This window comes from Crassostrea angulata, unplaced genomic scaffold (assembly GCF_025612915.1).
Source record: "Crassostrea angulata isolate pt1a10 unplaced genomic scaffold, ASM2561291v2 HiC_scaffold_17, whole genome shotgun sequence".
NCBI lineage: Eukaryota > Metazoa > Mollusca > Bivalvia > Ostreida > Ostreidae > Magallana > Magallana angulata.
In genome coordinates this window covers 274,545-288,364 of record NW_026441572.1, presented here as the reverse complement: position 1 = coordinate 288,364, position 13,820 = coordinate 274,545, and the positions used below count along the sequence as shown (strand labels likewise).

The window sequence follows — 13,820 nt, the reverse complement described above, 5'->3', positions numbered from 1 at the left end:
TTAACATGATAACCGACCTCGGAAAATGAAGTATGTTAATTTACGTCGAGATCGAGAGTCGCCATTTTTAAATGTAAACAAACCTGCACCACTTCAATTCACAGGGCTGGTGATGGTGTTTAAAAGACTATCAGAAGTAAGTGAAGTGACGATATTTGTAGTAAAATGTCCGAGGAATTTTTTGGGATCAAATATTTGTACAGAATGTGTTCGTAAATGAGATTAATCAGTCCAAAACTAGCGCATTTTTTTGTGCGCCGTAAATTGCAGTTTTTTACTATGGGAGGCACTGTAGCTCCCAGGTCGTCCATCCGAATTTTTTCAGACCGGGAGCTACAGACCTGCAGCTATGTTTACTCAGGATTTGAGTTCTCAAATTCCGATTGTTATAAAGTTCAATGTAATGAGTAAAATTTGTTCTAAACAAAAAAAGTATTAATAAAATGAATTATTATTGACAAAACATTTGATATTTTTACTTTATTACGTAATTAGGCTCAAACAAAAATAGACTTTTAGCCAAACAGAGGAAATTCAGACTAAATTTTGCAGATTTTGTTTTCCGCTAAAACATTTTTGGAAGTACTCTAATATTGAAAGTTAAGATTTTATATTTTAGTCTATATAATTTTTCATATTTTCTGCTGGTTTTACCTCACTTATTCATTAAAATAATTGTATGGCACAAATTGCGAAAATATTAAAAAATGCTTAAAAACGATAAAAGACACCATATCTCAAAATTTTGATCATTTACCTAATATAAATTTTATGCCAACAGAATAAGGACAATATAAGTGGTTCAAAAAATATTCAATGGCCATTTACTCAAAAAGTAGGTCATTGACCTACTTTTTTGAAAGTGAAAAATAACACTACAATCAAAGGTCTATAACATACAATAGATGGGGTTTCATTATCATCAGTGGAATTTTTTTTCATTCTGAGTAAACGTCATCCATAAAGGATATCTATATTATGTGATTATACAACGAGTTGAAATGGTGAATATATTCGCGAAGCTTGCCGAGCGAATATAACCATTTCAACAAGTTAGATAAAGCAAATATAAAATCACACAATTAGGCCAAAAAAAAAATATGTGTGTTTCCTATTTCATCAAATTTTAAAATAGGGTAGGTAGGTCAGCTTTTTTTTTTTTTCTTTTTTTTTTAAATGAGCTTTTAAGTTTTCCCCTTTCCTAGCATATGATTTTTCTATACAATAAGAAAATGTATTTTACAGGTGGAGCAACCGTGGATAGAGACAACTGTTACAGAATTAAAGCTTTCTTAAATCTATGGTTTATTTGGAATGTATACAAAGATTTTATTTTCATGTAAATAGAAAATATAAATATGACAGCCACTATAAATTAACACAGTATAATACTCATTACCACAAATATATCATAAATTGGTTATTAGTTCTATTTTCCTGGTCAACTGACATAACAGTTACAAACATTAATATCGTAACTGTAAGTGTTGAATTCAGGAACAGAGGAAATTCTTGTTGATCAGACGAGAGCCTTAGAATTGAATCTTTTCAATAATTCCAAAAAAAAAAATGAATACTTAATTTATGGTTTAAGACTAATTTTAAAAATTTCATTTGCGATTGAACAGCAGCATTTTAAAATCATATTTATAATGTGAATGATTGTTGGGCCTATTCAAAGACTTACGATGTCTGCAGTCTCCACACCCAGAAATATAAAAAAGAAAAAAACTTTGCCTCTGCTTTTTTCTTGTACATCTTTATATTAATTTTTAACACATCACTGCCCTATGAAACTATTTATTGCATTGATAATTCAGCTAAAATAACCAAGGATAACTTTCATCCATACTGTCAATCTGCACATAGAAATCTTTAAAACGCTTTGATAAGTGGTGTTTTCTATTGAATAGTTACAAGCGTTTTTTGAACTCTGATTTGTAAGACTCTATTGTTTAAACCAATTACGGTTGGTAATCTGGATTTGGAATAAAAAGTGTTAGGGTCGGCGCATAAAAAATAGGGTCGGTCGGGAAACCGGAAACACACATATTTTTTTTTTTAGCCTTATAGATGTTCTATTTATCTCATACAATATTTGATTTATATTATGAAGCTTTTGAGACAGTCCCTTATATTACCCGAATATTGATTTTTTTTCAAAGATAAAAAACGATGATGCAACGTTGTGTTATGTGGTTATTGTGACCTTGCGCAATACAATTTAGAATGTCATTTCTGAGATAAATCTAAACTGTTTTAATGAAAAGTTTCACTGAAATAAACCTTGAAATAATTTTTTAGCTCTAAAAAATTTTTCTTGGAGCTTGTTCATTTGATTAAATGGAAATACTGATCAGAAGACTTGAATAATCAAGTTTGTTGACATACACAAAGTTGCGAATGCTCGTTAGTTTGAATTGACTCAAACGAGGAGCAGTTGTTGATGTTTTATTACACAAACACCAGCCTAATGATTCGGGATTGAAAATAGTGAATAAGGATGCTTACTGGTGGTGGAATCAAAGTCTTTGAAACATTATATCGGTAAGTTCTTGTATATAAACACAATCAGTGCGCTCTGTTTTCATCGCATCGTCAGGATGAACTCCTTGATAGTTAACGTAATTTGCAGTCTTATAAACTACATCGGTTTCCGATGCCTATGCTTACGCAGTTATGTGTTTTTCTTTATATTTGTAAGTAATGGAAGTCTTTGACAAAATCCTTTTTTTAATCACTTTTTGTAGTAGATATAATTATGTTTAAAGTACTCGCAAATCTTCGAAAATAGGTCATTGAAGCGTTGAAGCGAGGGGTTGTGTCAAAAATAGTTCGGACCGGAAGTATTTGATAAAGCATCACCCATTTGATATAGCAAAGGTTTATCATACGGGTAATAAACACCACACGTATGAGATAAATGAGACTCCTCGACAAGTTTGTGTATGGGCTATGGTACTCAGGTGACCATTAAGGCCCATGGGCCTCTTGTTTTTTATATTTTTACATAGTATGCTAATTATGATAATGTTTTGGGAGATTTTATTCAATTTAACAAGCTCATCAAAGAAAATCATAGTCATATGCATATTATCATATGAAAGTAAGAAATATTTTAAGTATACTTTTCACACTTTAGCTCAAATTAATAAAACATGAAAGCTTTAAAAATAGCTTTCCTTCAGACTTCAGTTACATAGTTTTGTGTTGGCAAGCATCTGTAAGTATAAACATATATAGGCAAAAGTCATACACATGTATACACATGTACTCATATAAAGAACTGAAGTTACTACAGAAGCAGTCTGACTTCATGTTGGTTCTAATTTGTTCAATCCATGCTTGGTCTCTACTAAGACAACACTCATGAGTTCAAATGTGTAATATAGGAATATACAGTGAAAATCCTTAAAAAAAAACCTTGTAAAGAACTAAATGGTGGCTTGTGGTATTGCCATACAAAATTTTTATACCCCACACAAATGAAATTTGGGGGTATATATATATAGGAGTCACCTTGTCCATCCATCCTTCTGTCTGTGCAAAAGTCTTGTTTGGTCCATATCTTCCTTATGGAGAAACAATGGAATTTTTTACTTCACAAAATGATTGCTTATGACCTAAGTGTGTCTCACGACCTTAACCCAGTGTTATTCGGGCAAGGTCAAGGTCATTGAGCTTGTTCACAGTATCTCTAGTGTAAATTTAAATTTGTTGAAAGCAAAACAACAGTGGATCCCTTGAATTGGTAAACAAAAATCTGTGAAGACACATATAGAGAAAAATAATGTTTAGTGTTTATAAAACTAATTCAGAATTCAATGTAAAATTTTTAAAAGGAATGAAAAATAGTTTGGAACTGTTTCTCAGGTGAGCAATGTGATCATGGGCCTCTTGTTCTATTTTTTCAAGTACATATATATATCAATAATCATAGTTATCCATTACAAACTACAAATAATTTAAAGTTATGTAGCATAATAATATGCATGCTAGTGAGTGCTGAATGCAAGGTTTATTAAAGATTTAGAATAACGAAGGTGTCAATAAGCACCTGAGTCCTGGAATGTGTGCAAATAAAATCTGAGAAATCCCAGCAAATGGCGAGATTTCTCAAACGTGAAAAAGTGAGGAATTGCTGCATCCATTGTTGATATAATTGTGTTTATTTGATATTAAATATATATTAACAATTTTTATATCTTTAATGTATTTTATATTGGTTAACGATGGAATTTTTACTTAATATAAAGTTAAGGACATACATGATGTTCCTCAATTTCAGATAATCTTCTTTGATGGGTTATTTCTTCTCTATTTGCATTTAAACCTGCTCATGTCAAAAATTCAGGGTGTATCACCAGGCTATTTTTGGACTTAAAAATATTCTGTTGAATGCTTATACATAAAGTCATAGTGTATATTTTCAATTGAAACTATATATATCTTAATTAAAAAATATTTTACGACACGAACACATATTAATATTAGTTATATTGCAGAGATATATTGAGGTCTGAAAATCAATTTTTCCTGCAATTTTGATCGATGTGTTATGCTTAGAAAATAGTATTAAGGTGGCAGGGACAGTTTTTTTTATGTGATTCATTGTCGCCAGGTTATCTGTGTATTCGGAACTCTGTAACTAGAATTTCCTCAGTTCCCATTCAGCACAAATACCTTTAATTCACTTGTTAAAAGGCCAATCACCAATTTCTTAAAACTATTTTCTACATACTGGTTTTAATGAGATTCTGACCTTTTCATATTTTGCTAATTTTTCATAATTTTTCAGCTTTTTAGACCTCCCCTAGCTAATTACCTGTAAAGGGTTAACCTTCCATACCATGAGCATGTTGCACCATCACATGTCAGAAACTTACCGGTGTATACTTTACAATGTCCCACCACCTACCTTTTGTGTTATTTTACCTCCTGTCTGTCACTTGCAATTTCACTGTGTAAAGTCAACACAACATTCATAGCCGCAGTTTCGCAATTTACTTCTGATTTGCATGTAACTTACATATGGGGCCTATATATTGCATGTCAATCTACATCCCTCTAACTATTAATAATCATTAAAAATCATTTCATGAATTTTAGCAACACTCATAAGCCTTCAAGTATAGTAACTTTCAATTTTACAAAAAATATTGACGGGTACTTTATCCAAAACTGTCCCTTGCTACCTATAACTCACACTAACATTTTTTGAAAAGGCATTTTGTCTTAGAAAGCTTATGCTATTCTGAGAAAAAGTATACCACATTTTGCCAATTCTATTGAGGTTTAGGAAAAATATGGTCATTTAAGTGAACCCACCATTTCCGTTTTCCTCTATGTAACACAGATTCATAGGGCGCTCCATAAGTAAAGCATCTTTACCTAATCTTTTAGAGGTCAATTGTTGTTCAACCTCCTTAAATAAGAAAGCTTATTCAATACTACATACATCTAGATGATATTATCATGATAAAAGCATCACATCACTTAGAAATACCCTTACATGTATACCCTACCCTTATCGTTTGATTTTCATAAGAAGCATTAGTTTAAACACTTTAACCTAATATTATGAAACTTTTAGCAATTTCCTTGAGTTATTTTTGACACATATTTGTTAACAACCATAACTGAAATTAAAAATTGATCTTTTTTGGGTAAATGGATAATTTGTAGCATTTTTATTCACAAAAAGACATTCCGCCCTACATAAGATTTCTTGTTTTCATGAAAAAGTAATATACTAGTGATCATACATGTATTTAGTGAATATCTTATCTTTTCTGGTTTCTTATCTCCTTTTTAACTTTGCTAAAATAGTAAGACCTACAAGTGTGATGCCTGCATTTAATTAAAATGAAATTCAAACACACCTTGGTAGATGGGGATGGATGAGAATTCCATAAAAAATGTTCAAATTTGTCATGTCTTTCTACATTTTTTATGCATATATACAATAAAGGGTGCAAATTGTTCTTTCTTGTTGATTTCAAGAGTAGTTATCATAACAGATGTTATTTCAAGGTCAAATGTACATTTACATATCCTACATGTTATGGTAATGGAGACAATTGGAAAGAGGGGGTGGCTTTTTCAATTCTGTAAATACATCTAAATACATCTGTCCCTTGCTACCTAAGTTAAAAGAAGTGTTAACTCATATCAAAAACGATTCGTAGTTTGTTTCGTCTTTCCTGTAACTATTGGGATTTTTAGTAAGTTCATAACAGTATACAACTAATACTGGCACTGCTTACCTTAACAATATTAGTATACAACTAATGTTGTTAAGGTAAGCAGTACCAGATATATTCTTGTTAAGTCTTGCCAGGAATTATTTGGATATAGGCATTCAATTTTAGAATTGTCATATGTACTGGAAGGAAGACACTCGTTGTTTTGTATAAATAACGAGCTTTTCAATTCGTTTGATGACATTACTTTCGTTTGCACTATACTGGGGTGATTGTTTAGGCCCATGGGCCTTTTTGACTTGATCAAACAATGAAGAGCTTAACATTCCCGCTTTATCTTCCATTTGTGCTATTTATGTTCTTTCATAAAAATATGAATGCAATTCATTTTTTGCTTGAATCTCAATACTTTACAATAATAAAACATAGTAAACACAGTGACTTAGTTAGTAATTACTCAATGTGACGAAGACAATTCTAATAATGCTACTTTTATTAAACAATATTATTTTCAATGAATATTACTGTTGTTGGTTATAAGAGTGTTGTTCTATAACAATTGACACGTTGTGAAAAAAAGTTTGTTCAAAACTTAAGATCTTTAAAAAATTGAAATATTTATGTAGTTATGTAATTTAATGTAAACAAATTAGTCACCCATTGTCAAATATCACTAATTATTGCTAATTTTGTCTTGTTTATTTTTTTAGGATGAGGTCAAAGCGAAAGTCAGCTGCCCAGAGAGCAGCAAAAGAAAAAGATAAAAGAAAGTCAAAGACTGACAACCTTCCGAGTTTAGAGGGTGACTCGTTAAATAACCCTGGCATCTCATGTTCCTTGTCGGGAACTATGGCCAAAACTAACAAAGTTAGTGGCCAGAGGCTTGTCAAGTCCTCTTTAAAAAAGCTTGACACAGAAACAAGAACAAAAACAAGAACTGAAACAAGAACTAAAACAAGAACAAAACTGAACAATGAAATTGAAACAAGAACAAAAACTAGAACTGAAACAAGAACAAAACTGAACAATGAAACAAAAACAAAAACAAGAATTGAAACAAGAACAAAACTGAACAATGAAACGAAAACAAGAACTGAAACAAGAACAGAACTGAACAATGAAACAGAAACAAAACTGAACAATGAAACTGAAAAGGAAATGAGAACAGAACTAATAAATGAATCTGAAACGAGAACAAAACAGAGCAGTGAAAAAGAAACGAAACTGAACGATGAAACAAGAACAAAACTGAGCAATGAAAACGAAACGAAACTGAGCAATGAAGCAGAAACAACACGAAAACTGAACACAGCAAACCAAAAAATGAACCAGAAACAAGAGTTCAACTGAACAATAAAACAGAAACAAAACTGAACATTGAAACGGAAACAAAAACAGAACTAAAAAATGAAAACGAAACAAAAACAAAACTGAACCATGAAAAAGAAACGAACTTGAGCTACAAAAGAAAAACAAAACTGAACAATGAAACAGAAATAAATCTGAGCAATAAGAAAGAAACAAATCGGAGCAATGAAAGAAAAACAAAACTGAGCAATGAAAACAAACCGGATATAAAACTGAAAAATAAAAACGAAACAAAACTGAGCAGTGAAAAAGAAACGAAAACAAAACTAAAAAATGAAGGAAAACCTACAAATAAATCCAAACATAAAGTCAGAATGCAGGAAACAAAACGTGAAACAAAAGCACGCAATCATAATGAAATCGGAGCAGCAGAAGTAGAAAATAATCACAAAATGTCAAAAAAGCGCAAAATAATTCGAACGGGTGATGGAATAAAGCTTGACAAGTTTACTGATGTAACTAAGAAAAGACGTGTTTCAATTTCAACCAATATACAGAATCAAATTGAACGCAAACTTCGCCAATTATCAGAGCCAGACTATGGAAAATGGGAAGTTAGATTAATTGATGTTTTGAAACAAAAACCGAAAACTAAAATCACTACGGATATAAAGAGACAAAAGAGAGAGGATAAAGAAGTATATGTGTTTGACAGTGAAAAAAACGAATTTAATTTCTGTCCACTTTCGCCTGCCACTAAACAACGGGTGCAAAAACGAACAAATTCAATCGTCCTTGCAAATGAATTAAAAGAACAATCTACATCAAATGGCAGAGTGCTTACATCTCCTTCGAGAACAAGACCTATCATAGGGGACGGAAATTGTTTCTTTAGAGCGCTTTCATTTGCAATTTTTGGTGAAGAATGCCATCATTTTAAGATAAGAAGCATAATTGTGAACCATCTTTTGAAGAATGAGGATATATTTCTTAGCTTCTTAAGATCAGGATATCAATCAATCTGCAATTATGTGCTAAAAAAAGGAATGTTAAAAAATGGTACATGGGCTACCGAAGTTGAAATGTTTGCTGCAGCACATTTGCTACAAACTGATATTTTTGTTTTTGACGATAATAGGAAAACTTGGTCAAGGTATTCAGGAAAACAAGCAAATTGCAGATTAGGTGTTGAAACAGAGGGTATTTATCTTAAACATTGCTACAGGGCACATTACGAAGTTGTACTCTCAGTGGAGGAGCAAAATAAAACCATTTCACAGCCGTCGGCAAATACAGCATCAAAGGAGATACATGAAGTTCATTTAGCACCGAAAACAACCATACCCATTAAAAAGGAAGTATCTACAGAAAACGAGACCTTAAATTACCAATGTGCAAGTTCTGATAATATATTGGGAGAACTACATCGAAGTACCACAGGTGAAGCTAACCATCAATATCGTAAAAAAATTCTTCAAGGCAGCTGTCATCAAGGCCATCCCAAGTTCGGTGCTTCTGCAGGAAAACAGTGTGTTTTGAACAGTTTAGCTTCCTTGATGTATTGCAAAGTGAGGCACACCAAAGACTGGAATGTTAATGACATGAATATTGTGTTGGATACTGGAAATGAATTGTATCAGTTTTTGACTGGCAGTTCAACCATGCACAATGATTATGTTTTAGTTACAGAAATTCCTAGACAAATTGAATGCTTCAATAAAGAATATACATTTGAATTTGCTGATTCATTGTATGGTTTGATAAATCCTGGTAATTGTGTGCATGATTCTGGTTTTCAAAGCTATACAGTGCATGAAGCATTGGATATTGCTCTTGTAGAATCTGATGGTGCATTTGTAACATTCAAAGGTAATACCTATATTATCCTGAAGGACAGAAATTCCTTCTATGTTTTTGATCCTCACTCTAGAGATATGTATGGTAAAGTGTCGGGATGTGGAAGTAGTATACTTCTTGAATTTCACACAATAGAAGAGCTTAGTTCACATTGTAAAGAGTTGGCAAATTCTATGAAAGCCACTAGGTTAGAACAGTTTGAGATCACAGGAGTAAAAGTTGCGAATTCGTATTTATGCCAAATGAACACTTTCGCCACTGAACCAGGTGATCAGTTAGAAATTAATGAATTAGAACAAACAAGGTCAGAAAACGACCGAAAGCTGTCCACCTTAATCGAAAACGCTGATTTTCAAGATTATAATCCGAGATATACACTCAACCAGAATAAAATTGCGGACTCGTTGAAATCAAAAAGGAAAAGAAAAAGTACAGAAACTTTAAATTTATACAGAAAAAAGAAAGCAAAACTTGACAATTGTAATGGTTTTGATTGTATTAAACAAATACATAAACGAAAAGATCAACAAAGAGTCTATGCATCAAATAGATACATCTTAGATGAAAAATACAAACAGGAAAAGAGAGAAGCATATAAAACAAGTGAGGAACTACGAGAGAATTTAAAAATCAAGTATAGAGAAGATCAGCATCACAGGGACAAGGTTAATGACGCATCAAAAACAAGATACATGAAAAATACTATCTACCAAGCCAAACTTAAAGATGCATCTATCAAAAAGTATAAAATGAACGATAGTCATAGAACAAAGGTTCAAGAAGCTTCGGTGAAAAAGTACAAAACCGATATCATTCACAAAGACAAAGTAAAAAGAGCTTCTCATGTACAGTATAAAATAAGCGAAGTTCACAGACAACAAATAAAGAACTCTGTTTATGGCAAACGAAGAAAATATCACGAAAATAAAAAGAAATGGACTTTTGTGCAAGAACAGTTTCGAAATGAAATGAAGATGTACCCCGATCATGTCTGTTCGGTATGTTACAAACTATTATTCAGAAAACAAGTCTTGATATGCGAGCCTCAAATATACGACAAGAAAACACCAGACGGAATTGAATTGGGACAGGCATGTGTATCCAGAAACTATCTAGAAAGATGTCCAGGGACTGAAAAACACATGTGTTCTTCTAGATGTAAATTGTGGGTCTGCCACACTTGCCATAGAAAACTCCTATCTGGAACTATGCCTAGTGAATGTTATATGAATAAATTAGAAAATATAGAGGTACCAGAAGTTTTAAAAGAATTAAACTCTGTTGAGCGTCACCTTGTCTCGCGAATCATTCCATTCAAGAAAATGATGGCTTTACCTAAAGGAGGTCAGTTTGGTGTTCAAGGACCTGTTGTATGTGTACCAAGCAATATTTCTAATACTATAGAGTCACTGCCACGACCTGAAAATGATAACCAATTGATCCAAGTTAAATTAAAAAGAAAACTTTCTTACAAAGGACATTGCGATTTCAAGTTTATCAACACTCAAAAGGTCAGACGAGCAATTGAATATTTATGTAAAGCAAATAAATATTACAAAGACCTTAAATTTGATGAGACCTGGGAAAACCCCATTGAATTGCTAACTGTTAACGATGAAGACCCTGACGCTGAACCTGTACAAGAGAAAGAAATGTGCGAAACTGTTGATGACGAATTGAATCATGCATTGCCACATGATACTTGTCTGCAGCCAGTTGATTTAGGTCAAGAGGTTCTTGACCAATATTTCGATCAAATATTTTGTTTTGCACCTTGTGAAAGAAATAATCCAGTTAGCATTTTAACAGAAAAAGGAATAGATACAAAGTGCTTTCCATGTCACTTTCCAACAGGTGAAAATGTATTTGACGATGAAAGAAATGTACGTTTAACATTGTCCAGATACCTTTTGAACAAATTAATGAATGTTGACCCTAGATACGCGAATGATACCGATTTCATTTTCTTTTCTCAGTATTTAACAGAATTGCAACAAGTAGTATCAAACGTTTCAATAGCATTAAGAAAGACACCAGAGAAGGGTTTTGATGGAAAAAAGTTGACTTTGAGGTCATTAAAAAACAAAGAATCTCTTAATGAAATTTTTAAAGCGGATGACGGATATAAATTTCTAAAACCGATTCGAGGGACTCCTCCATATTGGCAGACAACACAGAAGGATCTGTTTGCAATGATCAGACAACTTGGTCTTCCAACATGGTTTTGTTCCTTCTCTGCTGCTGAAATGAGATGGCCAGAAATATTTGAAGCTATCTTGAAACAACAGAATGACTACAAAAATGTTGAAGACTTGTCACTTTCAGAAAAATGGGAACTTCTTAAAAAGAATCCAATCACTGTTTCACGCATGTTTGATTATCGGTTTCAAACCTTTCTCAAGAGAGTGATCTTATCAAATGCCAATCCTATCGGAAAAGTTAAAGATTACTTTTATCGAGTTGAATTCTAGCAAAGAGGATCTCCCCATACGCACTGTCTATTTTGGATTGAAGATGCACCAAAATTGCATACAGATTCTGATTGTGAAGTAGCTGACTTTATTGACACGTATGTTACCTGTGAAATTCCTTGTGAAGATGATGAAACATATGAAATAGTTAAAAGCGTTCAATCACACAGCAAGTCGCATTCAAAGTCATGTAAAAAGGGTTCTAAAGAATGTAGATTCAATTTTCCACGACCACCATCAGAAAAAACTTTTGTGTGTCATCCACAACAGGAAAATATTAAGACTGTTGATTTGAATCTCTCAGAAGAGGAATACGATAGAGTTATTCGTCACAATATTGAAGAGACCAACCGAAAAGATAGATCGAAAGAACTTTTAACAAGAATTTGGAATTATATTAAAGAAAATGACTCGACAGAAATGGTTGCTGAAGAACTGTTCCAGACATTAGGTATTACTCAAGAACAGTTCGAAGAGGCAAACAACTCTCTTACAAAGTCAACATGTGTTGTCCTTAAACGAAATCCTAAAGAATCATGGATCAATCAGTACAACGCACAGCTACTCGCATGCTGGAATGCAAATATGGACATTCAATATATAACTGATGCATATGCATGCGTGGTCTATATAGTGTCTTACATTTCAAAAGCAGAAAGAGAAATGAGTCAAATTTTGGATTGCACGCAAAGAGAAGCAAGAGATGGTAATCATGAAGCAAAAACTGCAATGAAGAAACTTGGAGCAGCATATTTACATCACAGAGAAGTTAGTGCACAAGAGGCTGCTTTCAGAGTATGCAATTTGCAGTTGAAAGGATGTTCGAGAAAAGTTCAGTTTATACCTATAGGAGAAAATCCAATTCGTATGAGTCTACCTTTAAAAGTTTTGGAAAAAAAATCAGATGCTGATGAAAAAATTTGGATGTCAAGCCTTACGGAGAAATACAGTGCAAGGCCTATCTCTAATGAATTTGATAGTATGTGCTTGGCTGCATTCTGTTCAGAGTATAGAGTTTTAGCTTCATCACAAGTATCAAAAAATCCAACAAGTCCCATTCATTCATTGCAAAAGAACTTGGGTTTCATTCGGAAAAGAACATTAACTGAAAAAGCTGTCATACGCTATCCCCGATTTTCACCCGATAAAGCACCTGAGAAATATTATCTCAGTATTTTGCAATTATTTTGTCCACATAGATCAATCGAAGAATTCAAATCAAGAAATACCTACGAGGAATTTTATAATTCTCCGGGTATTAAACAAACAGTTGAAAAGAACCGGCGTTCATTTGAAAAAGATATAGAAGCCTTAGAAAAAGCTGAAGAAACTCTAGAAAACGGCGGTATTCAAGAAAATGCATGGTCACAGATTTGTCCAGAAATAGAAGTTGAAAGGCTCGAATGTATAAGTGAGAAAGAAGCTCAAGAAACTGACAATATTGAATTGGAATTGCAAGTTCCTGATTTGCTAGAAAAGTCTTCGAATTCAGTTGAAATTTCCCAACCTTTAATTTCAAAAGATGAAGGTTCAAAGATTATACGATCTTTAAATGAAACCCAACAAAGGATTTTCTACAAACTGAAATCATGGTGTCTTGAAACAATTGGTGGAAGACAACCTTCGCAACTACAAGTTTTTATCACAGGAGGTGCTGGAACGGGGAAAAGTCATTTGATAAAAAGCATTTACTATGAATTATCCCGATTGTTTGCTCCTTCCCTTGCAAATCCTGACGATATATCTGTATTGTTAACAGCGCCGACTGGTGTAGCAGCATTTAATATTGGAGGAGCAACTATTCACAGTACATTTGCCATACCTGGAAACAGCGCTTTGCCATTAGAATATCAACCGCTTGGTGATGATAAGTTAAATACTCTAAGAACAAAACTTGGGCAGCTAAAATTGTTGATAATTGATGAAATCTCGATGGTTGATAAAAAAATGTTGACCTACATACATGGCCGTTTAAGACAAA

At 32.9% G+C, this 13,820-nt stretch overlaps 1 protein-coding gene across 1 annotated transcript; it reads left to right on the top strand.

Annotated features, from left to right (window-relative positions):
* Positions 1-6,914: 6,914 nt before the first annotated feature.
* On the top strand, positions 6,915-7,553 carry LOC128168592 (serine/arginine-rich splicing factor 4-like). Its single transcript, XM_052834763.1, has one exon. It carries the CDS (start codon positions 6,915-6,917, stop codon positions 7,551-7,553), a length of 639 nt encoding a protein of 212 aa, XP_052690723.1.
* Positions 7,554-13,820: the final 6,267 nt, after the last annotated feature.

Excerpts from the sequence above, each read along its gene's own strand:
- LOC128168592 (XM_052834763.1), top strand. The coding sequence starts at position 6,915 with ATGAGGTCAAAGCGAAAGTCAGCTGCCCAGAGAGCAGCAAAAGAAAAA.